Source organism: Amblyomma maculatum, chromosome 5 (assembly GCF_055883805.1).
Source record: "Amblyomma maculatum isolate TAMU_Amacu chromosome 5, ASM5588380v1, whole genome shotgun sequence".
Classification (NCBI taxonomy): Eukaryota; Metazoa; Arthropoda; class Arachnida; order Ixodida; family Ixodidae; genus Amblyomma; species Amblyomma maculatum.
In genome coordinates, this window is record NC_139348.1 from 9,664,708 (window position 1) to 9,691,696 (window position 26,989).

The 26,989-nt window shown below is 45.6% G+C and overlaps 1 protein-coding gene across 6 annotated transcripts in view; it reads right to left on the minus strand.

The window, feature by feature from the left end:
* The window catches only part of LOC146187733 (beta-hexosaminidase subunit alpha-like), a 709,199-nt gene that overhangs the window by 526,222 nt on the left and 155,988 nt on the right, over positions 1 to 26,989 (minus strand). For all 6 annotated transcript variants that reach the window (XR_014707407.1, XR_014707408.1, XR_014707409.1 and 3 more), the window contains exon 4: positions 10,665 to 10,780. Coding sequence is in view for 3 of the 6 variants with exons in the window: in XM_084603514.1 (XP_084459640.1) it covers positions 10,665 to 10,780 (116 nt within the window). In the remaining 3 variants the exon portion in view is untranslated. The remainder of the gene's footprint in view (positions 1 to 10,664; positions 10,781 to 26,989) is intronic.

Consider the following 26,989-nt stretch of genomic DNA (forward strand, 5'->3'; position numbering starts at 1 on the left):
TGGTCAAAATGGCGGACTGGCACTTCCAGCCCTTTTAGACACAGGCTCTACGGTGTCAGTCTTTGGCGATCAGGTGAAGAATTCCTGTGAGACAAAACGTGTCCGGTGGCGGAGTGTAAACACTAACCTTCGTATGGCGTCGACTCACATAGTACCCGGAACCTCAGCAGCCCGCCTAACAGTTACTATAAAGGGTCGAAAGATTAGACAGCGTTTCTTACACTTCCCCGGACTATCCTGGACAGTCATACTAGGCCGTAACTTCATAGTGAAGGCAGGAATCGTGACGGATCTCAGTAAGGGAATCTACCTGTACGGCACTGGTACAGAAGCATTTCACTTCAAGGCCAAGGCCGCTGAGCCACAGTCACAGTTGCTTGCCACGAACGGCCATTCGGCCAATATCACAGGAAGTTCCGCTTTGAATTCCTTCACGGGGTCACCAGCGGAAAAATGCAGAATCGAGACAATGCTCAGGCCCTTTGCAGCAATGTTCACTGAGGCTCCGGGAATGGCCAGCGTACTAACCCACAGGATCGACACCGACGGTGCTCGTCCTATCCGATTCAATCCATGCCCTTGAGTGTCCACAAGCGAGCGCTGCTGGATGGGGCCCTCGACGAAATGGTGGCTACCGGTGCGGTGAGACCATCAAAAAGCCCCTGGGCGTTTCCTGGTGTTCTCGCGCCTAAGAAGGATGGAACAGCACGGTTGTGTGTCGATTATCGACGTCTGATTGCTGTGACAGTGCGACATTCTTGCCCTTTCCCATCTGTTGATTCTGTCATGTACTCACTTGGGTCAGCAAATTTTTTTACAACTCTTGACTGCAGTAGGGGATTTCTGCAAATCCCGATTGACCGCTGCGACATTGAGGAAACGGCTTTCACTTGCCACCGGGGACTGTTCGAATTTGTGCGATTGCCTTTCGCGTTGTGCAATTCACCTGCTACTTTTCAATGGGTAATGGATATTGTGGTCGGAGACGCTAAATTTAACTACGCTATGGCCTACATGGATGACGTAGTCATCATCATCATCAGCCTGATTATACCCACTGCAGGGCGAAGGCCTCTCCCATATTTCTCCACTTAACCCGGTTCTGTGCTAGCTGCATCCACTTGACCCCTGCGAACTTCTTAATCTCATCCGCCCACCTAACTTTCTGCCGCCCCCTGCTACGCTTTCCTTCCCTTGGAATCCAGTTTTTTACCCTCAGCGACCATCGGTTATCCTCTCTTCGCACTACATGTCCTGCCCATGTCCATTTCTTCTTCTTAATTTCTACTAGAATGTCGGTAACTTGAGTTATTTCTCTGACCCACTCTGCACGCTTTCTATCTCTTAATGTTACCCCTACCCTTTTTCGTTCCATAGCCCTCTGGGTTGTCCTCAACTTAAGTAGAACTCTCTTGGTTAGCCTCCACGTTTCAGCCCTATAGGTGAGTACAGGCAAGATGCAACTGTTGTATACTTTCCTCTTGAGCGATACCGGTAAGCTGCTAGTCATAATCTGCGAGTGCTTGCCAAATTCGCTCCATCCCAATCGTATTCTTCTTGTTATTTCCTTTTCGTGGTCCCAGTCTGCGGTTACTACCTGTCCTAAGTAGACATATTCGCCTACTACTTCCAGTATTTCGCTACCTAATGTAAACTGCTGTTCCTTCCCGAGGCTGCTGAACATTACCTTAGTCTTCTGCATATCGATTTTCAAGCCTACCTTTCTACTTTTCCTGTCTAGGTCATCAATCATTATTTGCAGTTCATCCCCCGAGTTGCTTAGCAAGGCAATGTCATCAGCAAATCGCAGATTACTGAGGTATTCTCCATCTACCCTTATCCCTAACTGCTCCCATTCCAAGTCTCTGAATACTTCCTCTAAACAAGCTGTGAATAGTACTGGGCAGATTGTGTCTCCTTGCCTAACACCTCTCTTTATGGGAATTTTGTTACTTTCTTTATGCAGAACTATGGTTGCTGTGCAGTCGCTATATATATCTTCCAGCACTTTCACGTATGGCTCGTCTACCCCCTGATTTCGCAATGCCTGCATCACCGCCGAGGTTTCAACTGAATCAAATGCTTTTTCGTAATCAATGAATGCTATGTATAAGGGCTGGTTATATTCCGAGCATTTTTCTATCACCTGATTGATGGTATGGATATGATCGATAGTAGAGTACAGTTTCCGAAACCCTGCTTGATCATTTTCTTGATTGCAGTCTAGACGACGTAGTAGTGTTCTCAGAACGCTTAGAAGAGCACCTCCTTCATCTAACGAGTGTCCTTCAACGAATGCAGAATGCGGGCATCACCATTAACCCCGGCAAGGTTCAGTTGGCGACAAGCACAATCAACCTCTTTGGTTTCATTGTGGAACAGGGCACAGTTCGCCCGCATGAAAAGAAGCTTCAGGCCATTCTGCAGCTCCCACCACCAACCAACATAAAGAGCTCCAGCGTTTCTTGGGCATGGTGGGATTCTACCGCCACTTCATCCCGAACTGCGCTGACCTGGCGTGACCCCTCCATCAGCTCCTCCGGAAGGTTGCCCGCTGGTCATGGACAGAAGCCGAGCAGGGATCATTCCGTTCACTGTCTGGAGCCATCGCGGATACTGCACGCCTGCGGCTTCGAGACCTTAACCGGCTATTCACAGTACAAAGGGGTGCAAGTGAGTAGGGAATTGGTGCGGTATTGCTTCAAGAACATCAAGGAAAGCTTTGCCCATTGGCGTTTGCTAGTCATACACTGACGGCACCGGAAAGGAACTATACTGTGACAGAGAAAGAGTCTCGCGATTGTGTTTGCCCTCAAGAAATTTGACATGTATTTGGATGGCGCAGAATTCACTATTCAGACCGACCACCAGGCCCTATCGTGGCTTTCAAGGTTGCAAAATCCGGCTGGCTGTCTAGCCCGCTGGTCACTCGCTCTCCAAAAGTATAATTATAGGGTAGAATACAGAAGAGGCACCTTCAGCAAAGTGGCCGATGCCCTGTCACGAGCTCCACTTCCTGGTGAGGGAGAGCGAGCACTCGCGGTCCATGCTGTGAGAGCTCCCGACGACACCTGGGGCACGCTGATGTCCCGTCAACAGCTCCTTGACGCTCAGCTCTCAGACGACCAGTGCAACCAGATACGCCAAAGCCTGAACAGCGCCAACCCTGCAGGGAGCCGGGCGCCTAATGGAAGCTACGACAGCTTCGTGGAAGCAGAAGATGGCTTGATCCTGCGGTATATACCTATTGCGGGCACCGAGAGTGGGGAGTCCGCATTTCGTGTGGTCGTTCCTAAGGGCCTACGTAAGCATTTTTTAGAGTACTTCCACGATAAATGCCTCGCAGGCCACAGCGATAGCAAGAAAACATGACAAATTGTGTCGCGTCGCAACATGGCCCCACATGAGAAGGGATGTCCTGACATACGTCCGCACTTGTCATACCTGCCAGACCGCGAAGCCGAGGGGAGGGGAACCACCGGGCCTCATGCAACCTGTAGAGAGCCGATACCCATGGGAAATTGTAGCTTGCGACATAAAGGGTCCCTATCCCAGATCAGCGAAAGGGAATCGCTACTTGTTAGTAATCACTGATCATTTCTCGAAATGGGTAGAATTGTATCCCCTGAGTAGGCTAGACTCGAAAATAATTTGGGATAAGCTACTAGAAACATTCACTCGCTTTGGTTTCCCAGCTCAGCTTATCACTGATCATCATCATCATCATCAGCCTGAGGATATCCACTGCAGGGCGAAGGCCTCTCCCATATTTCTCCACTTAACCCGGTTCTGTGCTAGCTGCATCCACTTGACCCCTGCGAACTTCTTAATCTCATCCGCCGATCTAACTTTCTGCCGCCCTCTGCTACGCTTTCGTTCCCTTAGAATCCAGTTTGTTACCCTTAGCGACCATCGGTTATCCTCTCTTCGCACTACATGTCCTGCCCATGTCCATTTCTTCTTAATTTCCACTAGAATGTCGGTCACTTGAGTTATTTCTCTGACCCACTCTGCACGCTTTCTATATCTTAATGTTACGCCTGCCATTTTTCGTTCCATAGCCCTCTGGGTTGTCCTCAACTTAAGTAGAACTCTCTTAGTTAGCCTCCACGTTTCAGCCCCGTAGGTGAGTACAGGCAAGATGCAACTGTTGTATACTTTCCTCTTGAGCGATACTGGTAAGCTGCTAGTCATAATCTGCGAGTGCTTGCCAAATGCGCTCCATCCCAATCTTATTCTTATTCTTATCTCTGATAATGCCACGTATTTCACCGGTAGTATATTCTGTGACACCTGCAAAGTTCTTGGCGTGCAGCACAAAAAGACTACGCCCTACCACCCTCAAGCAAACATTACAGAGCGAGTGAATCGAAATCTCAAGACTATGATGGTGGCATTCACGTAGCAGCACAAGGACTGGGACGCTCGTATCCAGGAGATGGCCTTCGCCACAAGAACTACGGTAAACCGGTCAACAGGCTTTACGCCAGCGGCCATTCTCTTTGGTCGTGAGCTAAGGTTCCCTATTCAGCATGCTCTGAATGGCTCTGATTTACCGAGTCTTAGCCATTCTAAATTCGCGCATGATCGTTCCAGCCGCTTGGCCGAGACTCTGAAGGAGGCAAGGGCTTGCCCGCCTGGAACACTGTAACCAGTACAAGGGAAGGCGACCTTTGGAGTTTACAGTCGGCGACAAAGTCCTTCGCCGCAAGCACCCACTAATTGATGCAGCAAAAGGGTTTGCTGCTTCTTTCGCTCCACGATGGACTGGCCCTTACACGATAACAAAGCGCGCGTCTCGGCTTTCTTACTTTATTGGTCATGTACAGGTTGGTCGAGAAGCCGGACCAGTCAACGTGGCCGATCTCCGAGCTTACCACGACCGTCCACTAGCCACATAGAACCACTTGACCTACCAGGCACTACGGGTACCCACGCTCGGCGGAAATCTCCAAGCATGCGCCCCGACAGCAGCAGTACCAGTTCCGTCCTTATCCCGCGTTATTTTTTTTACACCTCGGGAGGTGTCCCGTCTTGAGAGGGGGGGAGTGTGGGGCCCCACAGCCCCTTTTAGCGTTTCAAACCGCGCGCGCTTTTTTCTGTTTGTGTTGGTGTCCGCCCGGGCAGCGCGAGTACGCATGAGCGAGCTGCCCGGAGCGGGGGCGGCATGTTATCAGCGCGAGACAGAGGGTAGATAAGCGCGTCGGAAGCATGGCTCGGGGCTTTTTCGCCGGGCGGCCGGCCAGCGAAGGGCGGCGTGGCAGCGTCCCAAGCCGGCGGGATGTACACGGACGACGGAGCGGAGCCCTGCGAAGGAAAGACTGAAGCGGAGCCTACAAGAAAGCCTTAGGAGTGTTAGAGTGAGTGCTGCCACGCGAGTAGCAATGCTTTTGTACCGTAATCAACGCTTTGTACTCGCCCTATCCGCGCTGCAGTGTGTTTTGTGTTGTCGCGGTGAAGCCCTGACCCATGTTCCGTTTTATTCTGCATAGTCCATTGTCGCGCACTTCGACGGCATGTTTCCAGCGCAGTTTTGACCAATGCTGTTTCTTTTCTCTTTTATACTATTCCGTTGATCCGGAATAAACCGGTGTTTTTATGAAAGACTTGGTTTTCACTCGTCGGGCGAGACCATCGCTCGCGGACCCGTATTCTAGAAGGCGGAGCATTCAATATATATATGTGTGTATGTGCATGTGTGGCGATAATTGAAAGGGAAATGAGCGGCTCGTTATTACAGAGCTTTCAAAGGAGCTGACAGTCAACGAGTCTAAGGCAAACGTTGGGGATTTTTTTTATGTTTAGTTGTTGGTATTTGACAAGGATTAGTCTTGTGGTGATTATCGGGATAAAGAATATTAAACGACAAGCGGAAGGAAAAACAACGAGTCGATGCTGGGAGTCGAACGCTCGATCTCATAATGCCGCGTCCAGTGCTCTTCCAACTGAGCCTCGTCGACGGCTGTCCAACCCTCCGCTTGCTTGGGTATTTATGTTGACTAACCGAAAGCTGTGAGCATTCACCTGCACCACCTTTGTTCCTTGCGGCGGATGCGGCACACCTTATACCGCGAGCGTCACGTAGCACGTGATCATTGGGGAGGGCGGTAGCTCGCGGTAGAAGATTTGAGTAAGCGGATCTGCGGATTTGTGTAAGCGCTTGTGTGTGTACCCCTTTTTTTAGTCTTGTCTTCTTTGCGCAACATTTTCCACAATGCAAACGCACCAACTCGCCCAATTCAGCATTCTTGTATAAGATCTGCCACATCCGCCGCAAGGGACAAGGGTGGCGCTGGTGAACGCTCACCAGCGCCAAGATTTCTTTGATTTCTTTGATAACTCAAGAGGCAGTGCCCTACTTTTTGAAGCTAGATCAGGGTGCCTTAGAACACGCAGCTACAAAAAGAAGTTTAACAATGGAGATGACGCATGTGCTGTATGTGGAAACTCCAGTGAAACAATTGACCATATTATACTCGAATGCAATGGTATCCATCCGGAAGTTGATGCAGGCGCAATCACTGTTCCTGAAGCCTGGGGTTTAGAGATAACAATGGCCGGGTGAATAAACCGGCGGTGGAAACAGCAAAAAACGGCTGGAAGATTGGTGGCTTAAAAGCAGAGAAGTGACATAATGTTAGTAATGTAGGAGCAAAATTTAATAAATAGAATGATGGTTTAGTGAACAATTCTAAATCAATAATTAAGATATAGGGAGAAACATCAGCATGATAGCTACTGCTACCACCCCGTTTCAAAGGGGACGCTCCTATATTTCATCCATCCATCCATCCATCCATCCATCCATCCATCCATCCATCCATCCATCCATCCATCCATCCATCCAGGAAACGTTTACGTGGGAAGGGATAAGAAGTACGGAGGATGTCAAAGTGTGCAAAGGATTAAGACAAGGCTGTCCTCTATCACCGGTGCTGTTCATGCATCATATGATAAACCAGGAACGGAGGATACAAGACAGTAACCTAGGTTTTAACCTGTCATATAGATTAGGTGGAAAGGCGGTAGAGCAGCGCCTCCCCGGTTTGATGTATGCGGACGATATTGTGCTGCTAGCTGAGAGTCTGGAATTTCAAACTCTAGTTAAGTATTGCGGAGACGAAGGGGGCGCTCTAGGCTTCAGTTTCAGCGCAGTTAAGTCGGGTCTGATGATTTTCAGCGGCTCAACTGACCAGGGTGTTAAAATTCAAGGCCATAAAATACCTAGAGTAGCTGAATATAAATATCTGGGGGTATTGGTAAACGAAGGATTGGCATACATTGGAAAGCATGAGCAATCACTTAAGGCCAAAAGACGAAGGAATGCCGGGATAATTAAGCATAAGGCATTGTGGGGATACAATAGGTACGAGGTTTTGAGGGGTATTTGGAAAGGAATTATGGTGCCCGGACCTACTTTCAAAAATGCGGTTTTGTGCCTAAAATGAGAGGTAGAGTCGACATTAGAAATAATTCAGAGATCCGTTGGACGATTAGCACTAGGTGCCCACGGCAAAACTACAAATGAGGCGGTACAGGGAGATATGGGTTGGGCATCTTTCGAAGTACGGGAAGCTCAGAGTAAAATATTATATGAGGAACGCCTGAGGAAATTGGACAGTAACAGTTGCGCAGCTAAAGTATTTAAATACCTGTACTAAAAAAGCGTTGACTCACAATGGAGAAAAAGAACTAGGAAACTAACTATGCTAGTCACAAGGACGGAGAAATAAAGAGCATTAAGCAACAGGTGAACAACACAGAAGGTAAAATTTGGATAAGTTCCATGGAAAAGAAACAGAATGTGGAATTATACCGAAAGTGGAAAATGCAGATTAGGAAGGAATATTTCTTTGATAACTCAAGAGGCAGTGCCCTACTTTTTGAAGCTAGATCAGGGTGCCTTAGAACACGCAGCTACAAAAAGAAATTTAACAATGGAGATGACACATGTGCTGTATGTGGTAACTCCAGTGAAACAAATGACCATATTATAATCGAATGTAATGGTATCCATCAGGAAGTTAATGCAGGCGCAGTCGCTGTTCCTGAAGCTCTGGAGTTTAGAGATACCAGTCGAAGAACGGCTGATTGGGCGAGTTAGTGAACCATGATGGACAGTAATATACGTGCGCACAAAAACGAGACAAAGAGTTGTCCACTTCTCTTTGTCTCGTTTTTTTACGCACGTATATTACTGTCCATCAAAATACCAGTAGCCGGGTGAATAAACCGGCGGTGGAAACTAGCAAAAAACGACTGGAAGATTGGTGGCTTAAAAGCAGAGAATTGACATAATGTTAGTAATGTAGAAACAAAAATTTAATAAATAGAATTCTGGTTCAGTTAACACACCTAAATCAATAATTAAGATATAGGGAGAAAAATGACCATGATAGCTACTGCTACCACCCCGCTTCAAAGGGGACGCTCTTATATTCCATCCATCCATCCCAGGTGTTTTTACACAAACTGCGGATTTGTGACTCGTCGGGCGAGACCATACCTCGCGGACCCGTGTCCTAGAAGGCAGATATATATATATATATATATATATATATATATATATATATATATATATATATATATATATATATATATATAGGTATATGGTCTTGCGGTCTTGGTCTTGTCTTGAGGAGTGGTCTTGCCCGAAGAGTCGCAAATCCGCAGTTTGAGTAAAACACACCGGTTTATTCCGGGTCCACAAAAAGGCCCTGCCTCTCTCTCTCTCTCTCTCTCTCTCTCTCTCAATATATATATATATATATATACATATGTATATATACATATTTTTTTCTAATTTTGATATAAACGGTAGTTGCTAGTCAGCGCATGTGTTGTAGCTCTGCCCTGTGTTAGCGTTGTTTCCACCATGGTCGTAAACGATCAAGACCAACTCTCCACTTTTCTGACTACGTACTTTGAGCATCCCAGGAAGCACAGAATGTGGGGCCCCAGTAGGTCCGATGCAGGCAAATGGGGCTTTGGCAACCATCATAAAACCTGCATCGGTCCCCGATGGGGCAAAAGTGGGCATGCCCCATTTGGGCTTGCCCCTGCTCCTCCTGCATAGGTCCCATAGCAGCGTTTCTTGGGCTAATGCAGAGCACACTCCTGCATCCAGACCACAAGGGTCCCTTTCCGGATATTTGAGGGCAATCCAACCTAAATGTGGGCTTGTTATGGGAAAGCCCTCATAGATCCGAAATGAGGCCGTCCCCATTAAATCTTTGTGGGACCAACATCGGCCGTGGTGGGGCACGAAAACGGACATACCCACATGCTGCCCCAATCGGCCCCTTGTAGGTTACTTGAGGGCAGGTGAAATATGAATAAAGGCTCAATTTGGGCAAGCCCTCGTGAAGCCGAAATGAGGCAGCCTGAGCTAAACCGCTTTAGGTCCCACATAGGCTGTAATGGGGCTGGAAGGCGGGCGTGCCCGCATGGTACCAAAATCGGTCCTTTGTGGGGACTTTGAAGGCCCGTGCAACAGCAGGTGGGCTCTAGGTTCAAAAACAACGTCCAGCCCAATTGGGGCTGCCCACACAAAACCGCTGTAGGTCCCACATTGGCCGTAATGGGGCTAGAAGGCATGCGTGCAATTGCGTAATCATTGTTTCCAACCTTTATTTGCATTAGATGTTGCCCTAAATTATTATTATAGATTATTTGTATAACAGTTGTTGCCATGTTTAGTCGATTAGAAATTTACATGGCTTTAGTTCTTGCGCTCATGCAAATTGCGCTACAAATACTAAAACATACTGATTGCTAACTATTGATCCTAATGGGGTTGCTTTGGACAGCCTGCAACTCCCAGCACAATATTGCTGTTCAGAACACACATCTCCACAGCCTGAACAAGATGTACATGAAGTCATTTCGGCTAGATGAATGATGAATTATTGTAAAATTTAATATTGTGACTGTTTAGAAAGCGCAGACATGTATAAAATAATTAATTACGTGCATAAATATTGATTGGGAAAACTTGGACGTCGGACACCTATGAGAATAAAGTGGGCAAGCCCAAGTGCGGCTAGCGCTATAGAACCCGCATTGGTTCTATGTCATTATCTGAGGGGCTAACTGAAATAAAAAAAATGTTCCTCCAAAGCGGCTGCCCTAATCGGTCCAAAGTAGGACCAGCGTGGGGAGTTGGCGGGATGTGCCCTTTTAACAACGCCGGAAAAAGGTGGGCAGCCCCGCAAGGGCTGCCTGCATCGGCCCCTAGTGGGGCCCATTGGGGCTTTGTCGACAGCCCCCTTCGGGCCTACGTCCGCCCCTCTTGCAGCACCCACATTGAGCCCACCGGGGCTGTCCTGCATTGCCTACATCGGGCCCAACGGGGCCCACTCTTCATAGCCCACTTTGTGCTACCTGGGATCGTGCACAGTATCCAGCATCCAAAGGTTTCAGCATTGCGTTAGCTGCGTTTACAGCTCGACAGAACCACTCACGTGGCTGCGAAGCCGCAGCGAAGTGCGTCACGCCATCTTGGGCGTAAAACATCCATACTGCGTGATCGAATGCCAAGGTGTCATCTGCTCGAGTGCTTCTATTGGTTTGGTAATGCGCCGCCAGGAACGAGCGCCTCTGCAAACTAGCCAATGTTCATCCATTGCGAGAAGCGGGGAGAGACAAGAAAACAGAGCAAGGACCTTTGCGTCGTCGTATGGGTAGACGATCTGGCTGAACGTCTCCAGGCCTCGAAGTAAACCCCACACCGAGCTGGCGGAGAGGGAGGGCTGTGACGCCGCCGTCAACTGGAGGGAGTCTGCGCCGCACAAAATTTCCACTCAGTTCAGACTGCTTTAGTGCGTACTCAGCGGTACGAGCATTGTTTGTCAGACTGCCCCGCTGGTGGCGGTAAAAGGATACACAGCCGAAGGTCATATCTAATCAAATTCAAACCTTGACACTTGGTATTATGGGTATGTTCAGATAGGGACGGTATTCGAGGTCGAATGACCACTTTTAGTTTTCAATTAACTTTTTATATGTGGTCGGAAAATCTCTCAACACAGAGGAATGTACCTTAATTTTTGCAAGATACGGCGTAGTTTTTTCGCCAAAAAATCGTATATCAAGAGGTGGAAAACGCCGTTTTTTAATTTCAAAAAGTAGCATCTTTGGAGAGACCTGCTAGTTCCGCACTAAGGTATTGTCATCCATTATTTTTTGCTCACTAATTCTGTACTACTGGTACGTTTATACACATTATTACAAACCCGTCTTGCTTTTACAATTGATTTAGGTAAAAGTCGCAAAGATTGCTTGAGCAGCGCCGCGCTGCAAAAATGTTCATTTTCAACCTTATACTGGCATGATGTCTTAAGTTTTCTGCACTAAAACGTATTCAATTTATTACCCGAGCTACGTCATAAGTTCGCACAGATATTGGAAAATATTTCTAGGTTTATTCTCGACAAAGCACCAACAATTCGTCCGTGTCCGTGTCTATATGTATTCCCACCAACAAGCCAATTCAATACTCCAGTTCTTCAATATGCTCAGAAATTTGAAAATAGCAAAAAAGGGGAAACTTTGTTTCCAGTTTAAAAAAAACAGCTTCTTCGATTTTTAATAATATTTCTATAAGACTCCTCAGTACTTCAGAAATATGTACAAAAAAGGTGTTCATTGTATTTTTTATTATTATAAAAATAAATATGAAACTTAGGGCTCGTCCTGAAAATTGCTGATATTAAGCTCAATATTCTGGCATGACTAAATAAAGGTTTGGTAATGAAATTTCAGGTGTATATTCTAATGCTCTAGTTCTCTATATTCTTTATTTCTGAAAATATTGGACGCTCTAGAGTTGTTCCTTCTTTCTCCATATTATCTTGAATTCGGTCAAAATTCAAAAATATAAAAAATGGGCAACTTTTATTTTAATTCAGAAACTACCCCAACGTCAATTTTTATCGGAAGCTCCTAAACGCAATCCCTAGTACAACATAAATATCTGCCACTTTTAAAACCATTAAAATAAAATATAAAAATGAATATAAAACTGAAGGCATGTGTTTAATAAATAAAAGTGCTTAGGTCTGCCCCTTAAGGAGTAGGAGCCAAACTTTGGGCTTGCTATTTGATGAATGTAGTTGCATTTTAACTTATGCAATATTCAAAGCCATCTCAATGCCTATAAAGCCACTTTATGCTTGTTGACAGGGTTGTTGATAGCTTAAGACCAAATATAGCCAGCATCGAGGAAAGCAAAGCGGAGCCTCGATTCTTGCAGCAATAGAAAGTATCGTCGGTTTATCCTCAGGGCGGATCGGCAGCGGTGCACCTTTGCGCAGCGTCTAAAATCCGTATCTGCGCTTTGCAGCTTTTCATCCTGAAAGCAGTGGAAGATTGCCAGCATGGACAGCTTCGTGGAAAGCGAGGCGGAGCCGATACTGACGCTCCCGGACATCCGTTGCCCACTGCGGGCCTTGATTCACGCGACGACAGAGGGCTGCAGGTACCTTCAGCTGGGGTTAAAATAGATCGTTGATTTCATCCTCAGGGCGGAACGGCAGCACCTTTGCGCAGCGTCTAAAATCCCTATGCGTGCTTTGCTGCTGTGTAGCTTTTCATCGTGAAAGCAGTGGAAGATTGCTATCAGTCAGCATAGACATAATCGAGAAAAGCAAGGCGAAGCCGACACCAACACAGCCCGGACATCAGTTGCCTACCGCAGGCCTCGATTCTTGCAAAGCTGCAGGCACCTTCTGCTCGGCTTAAAAGAATCGTCGGTTTATCCTCAGGCCGGATCGGCAGCAATGTACCTTTGCGCAGCGTCTAAAATCTGTAGCTGCTTTTTAAGGTAAGCACTGCTCTTTGGTACAGTGAACTTCTGTTAACTGTGCAACGCTGCGGAACGCACCTGCCATACCTCATGGGGTCGAGGCTGTTCTTGCTTCATATTTTGTAACCTGGGTTTGATAGTGAAAGCTACACGGCGCTAGGTTTTGAAGCCGTTGGCTTGGCACTGTGGCATTGTGGAAGACGAAGAAGGGGAAGACGAAGTATAACTCTCAGTCACCTGCAGCTAATGCTTTCCCTCTACGTTCGGTTCAGCAGCGTTGAACCCTTCGCTTTTTTTTTCTTTCTGTTTTTCGATATTATGCCAGGGGAGAAGGCTAAAGAGATTGAGCACTTAAAGGGGCACTGTACAGGGAAGGCTTTTAAGCAAAAAAAAAAAACAGTGTTTCGATCAGGTACCGGAGATAGTCTGTGCAAAATGCTAAAGTGACACGCGCGCCGCAAAGCAACGAAAATACAAATCAAAGCTCTCTCATGCTCTCCTTCGGGAAGCCTAAAACCCCTTGATACTTTGAAAGTTAAGCCAACGATTGAACTTTGCCGCCGCCGCGCTACCTCCTCGCCTCCTCCTCGTTCCTTGTGCGCCCCCTCGCTGGAGCTCTAAAACCGCGATTCCGCGTATTCATTTACTGCGAGAAACGTTTTCCCATCGATGTCAAATCAGCCGTAATCATTGCATCAATTTTCTGTATTTACGAAACTTAAACAATCAATAATGAATATAGTTATGATGTAAAAATAGGGGAACATTTTGCGAGCAACAATTCTTAGCACTGTAACATATTACTCATTTCAATTGTATGCAAGAATTTTTTTTTCACCTAGCCTGAGTGATTAACTCAGCGCTCTATGTTCTAGCTACATTTCACTGAAGACCGGTATGAGCCGCCAATATTACACGAACTCGAAAAAAAAACTGAGGCCCAACGCAGTTCCATCAATTTTCTCTCACCGACCTGTCCTGAAGCAAAGGAAGCCTCCTCGACAGAGACATGAACCTCGCGCTAATAGTAGTCGGTTATTTCTGTGGCTGGCTCTTTTCCCACCTCCATTTATGAGAAAATAAGAAAGTATAAGAATTAAAAGTCCATGTATAGTTGTCTAGTCAGATATTATGAGGTAACAGAGATATGACTTACAAAGTAAGTCAATGAAAATTGAAGTATATCAATAGGTCATGGATAACCGGAAGGATAACAATAGGGATGGATAACAATAGGAAGAGAGGATAACCGATGGTCGCTGAGGGTAACAAACTGGATTCCAAGGGAAGGAAAGCGTAGCAGGGGGCGGCAGAAAGTTAGGTGGGCGGACGAGATTAAGAAGTTCGCAGGGGTCAAGTGGATGCAGCTAGCACAGAACCGGGTTAAGTGGAGAAATATGGGAGAGGTCTTCGCCCTGCAGTGGGTATAATCAGGCTGATGATGGTGATGATGAATAGGTCATGGGACGGCATCAGATTAAATAGTGATGGTTATGAATAGTGATAGCTAATGATGGTGACTGTTACGGATATAATAGTAAATGATAGTAATAGGTCCGGATAGTGAGGTGATAGTGTTCGTTGCGAATAGTGACAGTTATGATAGGTCACTTGACGGCATTAGTAGATATAGTGATAGATAGGATAGCGATAGTTAATTAATTGGCAGTTATACGCTTTCTCATTTCCGCACGTTGAAGACTTACGTTCCCCCTGTTTTTTTATTTGATTGTTGCGTTCAATGAAATTACGCTGTTTTACATAGCGCATGAGGCTACAGCATGCTTGCCCAAGAACTTGAGTGTGTCGGCAATAGGACCCACCACTTCTCCCAGTGTACCCTGCTGTCTTTTAACCACACGCGAAGTCAGTGCTTGGCCGCGTACTCATAAAATATTTAATTCATCCATCAGCATCATATCACGACAGCCGTGGCAAACCTGTTCCTTGGCTCAAAGCTTGGTTTTATACAAAATTAACTAATTAACGCCGAAATCGCGGATCGCTAACTAGCACAGTGCCATTACACTTGGCCTAAGCTTTTCAACGGTATACGGTTTGGTTTGGTTTGTGGGGTTTAACGTCCCAAAGCGACTCAGGCTGTGAGGTATACGGTTTGATGTCGCAGCTAAAATTGAGATTTTAATTGCAATTTACTAAATATTAATTATTTTGGCCCAGTAATTGATCAAAATACATGTACAATTAACCAATAATCCAATCTCGTGGTTGATCACGTGACATATACTATGCTTAGACAGATAGCTTGACAGTAGCGAAATAGACTAAGTCCTGCTTTGACCTTCTCTGATGTGGAAGTTCAAAGCACCAGCCTGGATCGTTTTCCGAAGTTTTACCGCGGTGACAGATTTCACACTCTAAAAAAACAAACACAAAGTCAGAGGCAGTACTAGATTAGGTGCACAAAGTAAAACACCTTATCATGTGACTTAAAAGGTGTCTGCAGCACAGAACTCACCTGAAAGCTTTGTTTATCAGTATTCCCCATTCAAACACTTCTAAGAAGAAACCAATCAATTCATGAACGTTACTTTCGGCATTGTCAATGCTTTTCTAGCAATTTTTCTAAAATTTTGTGCACTCCTGGAGCGCAGACCTGGCCCAAAAGCTCGCGCTTCACTCACTGCTGCGGCCGGCCGGCGGGCGTCAAGGAGAAAAAGCGTGTCGTGCGCAGCGCTCGCCGTCGCCGCGCGAGGAGAATCGAGGAGGAAAGCGCGGCGTGGAGGAGAGTGTCGCTACTTTCAAATTATCAAGGGACTTTAGGGAAGCCAGCTTCCCCATTTCCTGTGCTGGCCCGATCGAGCCACAATTATGACGTAGTTCCTGAGAACGACGTCCATTGGTCCGTCTCGCTGACTGACGGGAGAAGGATGGGTGTCTACCGCTCGCTGCTCGATTTTCCCTCGCCACGGCCAGACTGAATCCAGAGGCGCGAGCTCCCTCCCCCGTTTATTTATTTTTTTTTTTTGCGCGCGGAGTGCCATCCCCACCTCTCGCCAAACACGGAAGAGGAAGGGTAATTTGTCTGGATGGATGGATGGATGGATGGAATATAGGAGCGTCCCCTTTGAAACGGGGTGGTGGCAGTAGCTATCATGTTCATCTTTCTCCCTATATCTTAATTATTGATTTAGAATGGTTAACTAAACCATCATTCTATTTATTAAATTTTTTTCCTACATTACTAACATTATGTCACTTCTCTGCTTTTAAGCCACCAATCTTCCAGTCGTTTTTTTGCTAGTTTCCACCGCCGGTTTATTCACCCGGCCACTGATATCTCTAAACCCCAGAGCTTCAGGAACAATGATTGCGCCTGCACCCACTTCCGGATGGATACCATTACATTCGAGTATAATATGGGCAATTGTTTCACTGGAGTTTCCACATAGAGCACATGCGTCATCACCATTGTTAAATTTCTTTTTGTAGTTGCGTGTTCTAAGGCACCCTGATCTAGCTTCAAAAAATACGGCACTGCCTCTTGAGTTATCAAAGAAATCTTCCTTCCTGATCTGCATTTTCCACTTTCTGTATAATTCCACACTGTTTCTTTTCCATTGAATTTATCTAATTTTTACCTTCTGTGTTTTTCACCTGTTGCCTAATGCTCTTTATTTCTCCATCCTTGTGACTAGCATACTTACTAATTAGTTTCCTAGTTCTTTTCCTCCATTGTGAGTCAACGCTTTTTACATACAGGTATTTAAATACTTTAGCTGCACATCTGTTACTGTCCAATTTCCTCAGGCGTTCCTCATAAAACATTTTACTCTGAGCTTCCCGCACTTCGAAACATGCCCAGCCCATATCTCCCTGTACCGCCTCATTTGTAGTTTTGCCGTGGGCACCTAGTGCTAATCGTCCAACGGATCTCTGATTTGTTTCTAATGTCGACTGTACCTCTGATTTTAGGCACAAAACCGCATTTCCGGAAGTAAGTCCGGGCACCATAATTCCTTTCCAAATACCCCTCAAAACCTCATACCTATTGTATCCCCACAATGCCTTATGCTTCATTATCCCGGCATTCCTTCGCCCTTTGGCCTTAAGTGATTGCTCATGCTTTGCAATGTATGCCAATCCTTCGTTTACCCATACCCCCAGATATTTATATTCTGCTACTGTAGGTATTTCAAGGCCTTGTATTTTGAGACCCTGATCAGTTGAGCCGTTGAAAATCATCAGACCGGACTTAACTGCGCTGAAACTGATGCCTAGAGCGTCCCCTTCGTATCCACAATACTTAACTAAAGTTTGCAATTCTTCCAGACTCTCAGCTAGCAGCACAATATCGTATGCATACATCAAACCGGGGATGCGCTGCTCTACCGCCTTTCCGCCTAATCTATATGACAGGTTAAAACCTAGGTTACTGTCTTGTATCCTCCGTTCCAGGTTTATCATATAAAGCATGAACAGCACCGGTGATAGAGGACAGCCTTGTCTTAATCCTTTGCATACTTTGACATCCTCCGTACTTCTTATCCCTTCCCACGTAATTTCTACTTTGTTATCCCGGTATATTTCCTGTAGGAACTCTATTATATCATAACCGATACCTTCTTCTTTTAATATGTTCCACAGGAGTTCCCTGCTTACGTTGCCGTACGCCCCGTTTATGTCCAGGAAGGCCAAATACAAAGGTCTATTTTCCACTCCAGATATTTCGATGCATTGGGTAAGCCCGAACAGTCTATCATCTCAGCGCCTACCATTTCTAAAGCCGTTCTGAAGTTCTCCGAGTATCTTGTTACTTTCAACCCATGCTTGCACCATTAATTTCACCGCCTGCATGGCTGACCTGTACATAACAGATGTTATGGTAATCGGCCTGTAGGATTTTATCTGCATCCTGTCTCCTTTCCCTTTATAAATCAAATTCATTTTACTCTGCCGCCAGCTGTGCGGAATTTGCTTATTCGTTATGACTGTTTCCAGAGCTTTTAACAACGTTTCCTTACTTTTTGGACCGAGTTCATTAATCAGCTTGATCGGAATTCCATCTATTCCTGTAGATGTGTTTTTAGGAATATTTTTTCTGCCTTTTTCCAGTTTAGATTAGTCAGTTCTAAGGTGCTTTGTATTCTGCTACCTTGTGTTGCTTCCTGATTTGCGGAGGTTACCCTATCGTCGTTCTTAAATGACTCGGCTATAACTGATGTAATGTAGTACACTGCATTGTCTCCCTTTAAACAATTTCCCTCGTTATCTTGAATCCGATCTTGCTTTCTTTGATTCTTCTTCCCTAGCCAGCTTATATGGTTCCAGAATTTTCTTGCTCCGCCTCTAGAGGCATCGTGTATATCAGCCATCCAGCGATCAGTGGACTGCTTTATTTTACTTTGGACGAGGGCCTGCACCTGAAGCTTTTTTTGTCGATATGATTCCCATTTTTGGTCGATTTCCTCCTGAGGTACCTGTGCCTTCTTTGCCATTCGGTGTTCCCTTGAAGCTGCCCGTCGTTGTTCAATAGCTTCCCTGATTTCCTTATTCCACTAGCCCCGTGGCTTCCTCTTTCCATTCCAGCGGTTTGCTACTTTAAGCTCCTGAATTTTCCTCCTTATGAGCAGTTCTACCTGTTCATAATCCCAGTCTTCCATGGGGCTTTTCTCTATTGCTTCCTCTATGTCTGCTGCTATCTGCGCTATTTGATCGTCGTTTAATTTTGCGTTTACGTTTTGTATAAGTTCCATTTCTCTTTTCATCAAGGGCCCCATCTGCAGACTAATACGTTTATGATCACTTCCCAGACTACACTCCCCTTCTTCATCTATTTCAATTTTTGTGACCTTGCTATAAATTTTCTGCGACATTAAACAATTGTCAATGGTCGTCTGTCTGTTGCGGAATTCCCACGTGATTTGGCCTTCACATTTTGTTTCTCTATTTATTATAACTAGATCGTGTCGCTCACAGAAATCTAGCATTAGCTTGCCGTTACAATCCGTGTATCCATCCAGATCGTCGATGTGGCCGTTCATGTCCTCCAGTAGAATAATATTGGCCCCGTTTCCAAACTGGCTTATATCGTCACTGAGACATTAAACAAGATCCCTGTTTTCTTGCCTGCATTGATGTCCTGTTCCTAAATAAACTACCCCTAGCCATGTCCTTATGCCGGCAATTGTTCCTGAAACCCAGATATGCTCTTTACAAGATGATTTAATTATTTGCCAATTTGTTCCCTGGTGTATCAACATACCTACCCCTCCACCCTTTTTTTCCGTTCTCGTTCTGTTGCACCCTTCCCAGACGTAGCCTTCTATAAACGGCGGATCTTCTTGATCCCTGAGATGAGTCTCGCAAAGAGCGTACACACCTATTTTGTCATCCTTTAACTGCTGTTCTATCTAGCCATTTCGCTGTTTTTCTACCTCTTTGCATGTTTATGTAGCTGATCCTAGTGTTAAATGTCTTTGTAGTACTTTTCTTTCTCGACCTACTCTTTGCCATTTTTCGGGGCTCAGCCTCCATTATTACACTTTCTTCTGCTTCACTTCTAACTACCTCTGTGCACGGAGTTCTCGCGGACCCCCTAAAAAAGCTACAGCCCTGCCTGCCAGGCGCCAGCCGATCTCTGCTCCGACCCTGCTGTTAAAATGAACGCCATCTAGCTGAAAAGCCCTACCAAAACCTGCTTTATGTACCTCCCTGTTTACCTCAACCACTTCGAAACGCTTCTCCAGGCTTAACTTTCTTATGTCCTGGTTAACTGTCACCACGTCCTTTTCCATCTTTCCGTTCAATCCTAGCACCTCTGGTACTGTGCATACAACTATCTGCGTCTGCTGTGCTATCTCCCTGATCTCATCTACTACCTTAGCTAAACTTTCCACCGCTCCTGCAGCGTCACCATTTAGGACATCGTTTAGCCCCGCGGCTACTATTACCAGACTTCACTCTGCGGAATTCTTCAACAGCCTATTTTTACTCTCTTTTAGCACTGCCCTCATTGTTCTCCCTGGGAAGGCTCCAACCAACACTCTCTTATCACCCTTTACACGTTGCAAGATATCTCGCTTTCACCTGTTCGTGTTATTATCTCCGGTGATAAGCACCTGGGCATTCTCTCTCCCTCTCCCAACTGTTGGCTCCTGCTTTCGGTTATCTGTGTCCTTATCTCTGGGATTTTCATTCTTCCTTACTTATTCCTTTTTTTCCGGCGTCTTAGCTGCTTCTAAATAACTCTTACGGTTCGGATCCGCCTGACCTACTTTGCTTATGCCTTCCATGCCAGTGCTGGCCCCTGCCACGTGGCCGCATTGAAATGTTCATCCTCGTTGCTTCCAAGGATAAAGTCGGCCCCTTTTTTTTTCAATTTGAGTAAGCTGTCCAAGCAGTTTCTGATTTTCCGCTCTTAACAAACTTACTTCATTTTTAAATCATCCACACGAGACACTAAACTGCCCCTTTCTTGATCAGATCTATCCAGACGCGCACTCAGTACGCAACACCGACACAAAAAGTCGCTGCCTTCAGCTTCACCTACAGAGTCAAAACGCGTTTCCTTGATATTAACCTGCGCCTCACACTGAGTACACTTTACCTTCTTTTGATTGCACATCTTAAGCGCTCATCGACTGAACTATACCTATTACGAATTGTCAGAATATACAGATTGCCAAAAGAAGACACAAGAAACGACTAGCAAACACGCGTTAAAAACCAATTCTGCGAATGCCAATAGCCTAGAAAAAAATATTTATCTAAACAAGATAGCTAAATAATGAACGGCAAGAAAACCTAGCTGCTGGCACGAAAATCCAGGCCGCTAGGACCAAGAGCTAAAATCTATTCTTTGGCTGCGCCTAACCTAACTAGCTGAAAACGAAATAAAGTTAATAAAAGGAAGAAGTCATCTATTCGACGCTTCGGAAACTCCAGCTGTCGCCAGTCTGTCCGTTTCCGGTAGCCACGTGCAATCGGAGGAGCGATGGAACACGCGTCCGCACCACACGGCTGTCAGCTGTCAACTGTCTTGCGGAGCTAGACAGGGCCATCTAGAATAATTCTAGGTGGATCTGAGCTAGAGGACCTCGGGCAGGAGAGTGAAAAACCTTTGCGAGGGAACGGAAGGAGAGAAGCATGACAGAATCGGGTGATTGCGGTGGCTGTAACTGCGTTATTAGCAGACATGCCAGTAATTGAATTACAGTAATGAAATTACTGCAATTTAATTACTTTCTGTGGTAAGTTATAATGTTATAAGTTACTTTTTCGGGTTGGTAATTTAGTAATGTTATGAATTACTTTTTGGTAGTAATTTAACAGAAAAAGTAATTCATTTCTTTCGAAAATACTTTTACTAAAGGGCGCCACTACTCCTCCAATATACAACAAAGTAGAGTGCCGCGAAAGCAGGAACGACGAGCGGCCAGCCAAAGCCAGCGTAACGCATCGGCAAAAAGAGATAGAATTGAGCAGAACAGTGCGTGTGAGACCTCGTGTGTAGCAGGGTCACTTAGTGCGGCTATCCCATGACAACCATTCTCCAAACAGCAGGATACAAGGCGTCAAGGGTATGCCGAAGGGAGAGATGGTGAAAGAAGGCTGGAGTTTAAAACTAGTTGGGAGCGCGGCGCAGTGGCCCTTCCTGTTGCTTCGGCTAGGGCACAGTGGGGCTTGGTTACACTCGTCGCCACAGGGCGACGGAGGATTGACGTGGGGAAAGATAGGTGGAAGGGTTCATGGCGTGAGCCGCCATGGCTTGAGCATTACCGAGCAGTGAGTACAAGGTGCCGACGTCGATTCTTGGGACAACGGAAGCAATAAATAAGCTAGCTTCTTCGGGCCCTTGAAATGGCGCAGACAGCTGCGGGCCAGCAAGACGCTGGGTTTGCCGGTCATTTCACGACTGTTCGACCCTGCTTCTGCTATTTGTTTCTTTTTTTTTGCGGTTGTCTTGTTCTGGTAATGGCAAGGGCTTTAGGAAAGAGGGAAGGAATAAGTCTCTGAGACGGAATTGAATTCAGCGGGAAGACGAAAGTAGGTGTGTGATTCGCGTCTGGAGAAGACGTTGTTGTTTTGTTCACTAGCTTTACTTCGTTTTTGCATGGATGGAAACTAGAAAGTAATATAAAAGTAATTTAATTACTCAGTAGAAGTAATTGTAATGTAATTTCATTACTTTTAAGGGCAGTAATGAATAATGTAATTTAAATATTTTTCTGCGATTTTCAGCGAAGTAACTAGTAATGTAATTTATTCCTTTTGAAAAGTAATTGTGCCATGTATGGTTATTAGTTACTCTTTTCAAAAACATTTTGCGGCCTTGTGTTCTAGGGGCGAAGTCTCACAGTCACCGGGGAAGACAATATTTTCGACCGCAGGGTGGTCATTGGGCCTTTAAGGTGGAGTTAGGAGCTGAGCTCAGGACAATCAAAGACAGTTTGCAGGATAAAGACACTGAAGGATGACATTCAGAACCTAAAGACACTAAAAGATGACATTCAGACTGTGCTTCAAGAAAATAAAGATCTGAATGCTGACAATGCATTACTGTCACGTCGGATTGAGGAGTAGTAACAATACCAGACGGACACTATTCTGGAAACCAATGGAGGATCACTTGAGGGCGAGTCAGTGACCATATAAACAGATTGGTGCGCTTGTCGAAGAAGAAATTAAAGATGCGGACATAGATTTGTGCCACAGAGTGCCGACTTCGAAGACAATGGAATGAGCTCCTTACCTGTCATGTTAAGCATTTTCTCGGTGCGTCGACAAAGAAAGACGTCAAGTGTTTGTATGGACAAACGGCGAGAAAACCTTCGCTCGGAGGGTGTAACAGTCTTCAACTTTGCGGTTAAGCGCTACGACTGAACTATAAAAAATGTCCCGGGATACTGAGTGAACTGTATACCAACATGCCAGAAATAGCAAGAAGCTCTAGGGTAGCAACTTTCAACTCTTCTCATTAATATACAATGAACACCTTCAGTTCCTTGACACAGGCTGCTCATAACCATTTGCGAGTGTTCCACCCGAACGTGCGCAGTATACGAAAGAAACACGAATTACATGACTGGCTCATCTCATTGCCCGTTAATTGTTTTTTGTTGTATTCACAAAAATCTTGTTAAGGGCACATAAACAACCTGCATTCTTTCAAAACTATGCTAAAAAGCCGCACGGAGGAGTCGGATATGTATCCGCGTACATCAAAAGACCTATGTCGCATGAAGTGGTTTCTGATTTTTATCTTATTGATAACAACGTTGGATGCCTTACTGTACGTGTGGAAAATAGACTAGCTGCTATGGTCTGTAGGCCGCCTGCAGGTAAAAAAAAATTAATTTATGTGGGTTCCTAGACAGCGCCATCTTATCGGCACTGGTCTTTCTTTCGTGATCATGGATGACGTTAACGCAGACATGATATCGCACAATGCCCCTGCTCGACAAATCACAGATTTAGTCACGTCTTACGCATGCATAAACAGCATTGTCGAAGCAGTAAGTGTGAGACCTAACACTGCATATTTACATGATGTATCACAAATGTACACCCACCAAATTGTGCCGCTGGATTGTTGACGTTAGAAATTAGTGAACACCTTCCAAGTTTTTGTATTATCCCTTCTCTGCGTGGCAAACATTGTCATGAACTAAAGAGGATCATCCCTAGAAAAAACGATGTCTTTAAAACGTTTTTGCAATATAGTTGCAGCCGTTGAGTGGGCATGCGTTTAACAAAATGATCTCAACTGGGCGTACGAAATTTTTTTAATAAACTTATCATATGCTACACTCCAGTGTTTCCAAAGAAGCTAAGTAAATCACGTTGGAAAGGAATACGGCAGCCATGAATTAACAACTTATTATTAAAGAAAATACAAATAAAGAACCATCCATTTCATAATTTATAAAAACGCTGGAAGAAACTATCGTCACTTTCAAACATGTATAGAAACAAGCTGAATAGTAAAATTAAAAAAGCCAAGAGAGAATATTATGAACAAGTTTTTTTTCAAAATAGGCAAGGATCCCCGCAAAAATATGGAAGGAGGTAAAAAACCTAACTTTGATGAAAGAACAAATTTCCGTTCCCAAAATAATCACACCCACAGGCACACTGATCGCGGCTTGAAGCAGCCACAGCGCTCAACGCCTATTCTACCACAACCGCAGTGTATGATCATAACATTGATGAAGAGCGAAACAACGGGGTTGATAACACCGTGATAGTGATAGTGAACTCTATAGCACTGGCACCAGTTACACCACACGAAATTATTGACCTGTTCATGGGTTTAGAAATGACGTTTCTTGTGGCTTTGATTAAATTAAGGCGATGCCTATAAAGCATGTATCTGAAATCTTATCCCGCGTCATAGCAGATATATAAGTATTAAACGTTTGAGACCGGAATCTTTCTGGATTTCCTCACGATAACTCGCATCTGTCCTATGGCGCGGAAGGAGATAACTATAAGCATTTCAGTCCTGCCTGTTTTATCGAAAGTATTTGAAGGAGCCATTTATATAAGACTAGAAAAATGTTTCGCAAAATATAGGGCCATAAGTAACAGGCAGTTCGCAATTCCGAAAAGGTAAATCCATCAAAGACGCGCTTAATTTTGAGCACATGTTTTACACGTTATGATTCTTTGTCAATTGAAGGAAAGCATTCGACTGAGTGTGTCACAACGTGCAATTAGTCAGTCTAAAATGTACGGTGTTCGTTGGGTCGCCCTCAAACTGATAGAAAGCTATCTAAGAAACAGGCTTCAATATGTTAGCGTAAGCCAAGAAACGACCGCAAAAACAATAATTAAACAAGGCGTTCCTCATGGTTCTATTCTTGGACTGCTATTATTCGTAGTCTATATTAATGGTCTTTGAAGCATCCATAATTCTCCTAAAGTAATAAACTACGCAGTCACATAAATAGTTTCTTCACTGCACGCACCCTTTCTGAGCTGCAGGCGATTGTGAATGAATATATGGAGTCACTTTCCGCCTTTCTAAGCAGATTACAGTTGAATACTAATAAAACGCTGTAGAGGAGTAGAGGTAGAATATCCGCCTCGCGTGTAAGTAGACTGTGGTTCGAATCCCGGTACCGCGCAATTCACCACTAGATTAAAAAAAGAAAATCCGCATAGCACTGGAATTCTTTAAATAGGTTTGGGGTACGACCTATCCGGTAAACACCTCCGGAAACGCGCTGCCTCACCTGAACAGGATTTGGCCCCACTGGTGTAGTGACCACAACCTCCTATGAAATAGTCTAACAAACCCCCGGCCCTCAGTCCCCAGCGGCTGCGGAGCAACTGGCCACGGCGGCGGTCAAACACGCAACGCAGCAATGGGTGCTAAGAATCTCTGGCTCCGGACAGGCCCCCATTGGAAACCGACCTTGGCAACGTTTAATGCTAGAACCCTAGCTAGTGAGGGTACCCAAGTAGCACAAAGTGGGCTATGACGTGGGGGCCCGCGTTGGGCCCGTGAGGGCAGCCCATACGGGCCCCATGCGGGATTTGCAACACGTGCCCAGAGGGGACCCGCATGGGCTGCCCAATTCTGCCGCTATCGGTCCCAATCTGTATCCGTGTGGGCAGCCCAAATAGGGCTGCCCGCATTCAGCCCAGGTAGACGAATGTGGGCAGCACACCAGAATCATTAATGGGTCCCACATTTGTGCAGGCAATGTCATCCCATTGATCAAGGTTTTAGTTTTTAAGTCGATTAATCCCTCCAATACCTAAATTATACAGGCGCGGGATTTGCGAAAGCCAGTTCGTTTTGGGCTGGCCCACGTGCTGCCCTGATGGGTTGAATCTGGCATTTTCGGGGCTGCCCAAATTCCAATAATCAATTGTGAAACATTATGCGCTATTTTTTTTCCTTGTATGCGACACTCAGTAACACGAGAGAAATTTATTCCCAACACTACACTAATGTGGGCTGGTCCACACCAACCCCAACATGTTGGTCTGAATATTTATTTCGGTGGTGCGTGTAGAATAGTAATGCCGCAGGAAACATTTGGAGGTCGTTCAGTGCATACACGTAAAGCGGAACAGTTACTGTTGCATATTTTCTGTCGACACTGCATAATTAACGTAGTTGTTAGAGTAAAAATAAATAGTCTTTATTCATTGCATAGGTATGCTTAGGACAGTTATGTGAAACCTCCAGAAGAGGCAATTAGTAGCCGGTATAACATGATTTACATAAATAAAATGGTGCCTTAAAGATAGGGTGGAGACGTTTCAGAGCGGTAAGCCCGCCTACGGCCAATTTGGGGCCCACTGCGGCATTTCATGGGCCGCCCCAATTGGGCTGATCTTGATTTTACCGCATGGACTACGAATATATATTGCAATTTCCCGCAAGTACCCCAAGAAATACCCGTGTGGGCAGCGTGGCGTTGTGGTCGCTTTTCAGCCCAGCCGCAAACCATGCGGGACCTATTCGGTTTTTGCGTGGGCAGCCCCAATCGGACTAGCCCGTCATCTATTTGCTTTAGGCCCACATTTGCATCGCATCTGCCCTAAATTGCCCAGCAAGAGACCGATGCGGGCAGAAGTGGGAAGGAGCAATTGCCTGCCCCGCTACGGCCCACGCGGAAATTATCTAGGTTTTTGGTGGGCAACCCTATTTGGGGAGCCCAGGAATTTTCTGCATGAATTCCAGATTTTCGTCTCACCTTCCCTCAAGTACCCCTCAAGGGTCCCATGTAGGCAATGTGCGGGCATACCCGTATTTAGCCCCGCTGCGGCCCATGCGGGACCTATTCGGCTTTTGAGTGGGCAGCCCCATGCGTTTCCTACACAAAGCCCAAATTTCATTTGCATCGGCCCTAAAATTTCCCAAGTGGGACACTTGAGGGCCAGATGTGGGAATATATACTCAGTTAGCCCTTTTCACGCCTATATAATGCCCAAATGGAAAAAACAGGGGCAAGCCCAATTTGGGCTTGCCCGCTTGATCCCTAAAGCGGGCCCTCGTGGGTGTTATTGTGGTTGCCCAAGCCCAACTTGCCCATACGGGCCCCCGGTGGGCTATGTAATGTGTGCTACTTGGGTACTGTTAGAGGAATTGAGATGTGAAGGACCTAATGAGGTTTCAAATGAGGAAAGGCGGATATGTATTGTGTTATCGAGGCTCACCGTAGAAATGAGAACTAGACCTTTGGTTACTAGCCGATAAGGATA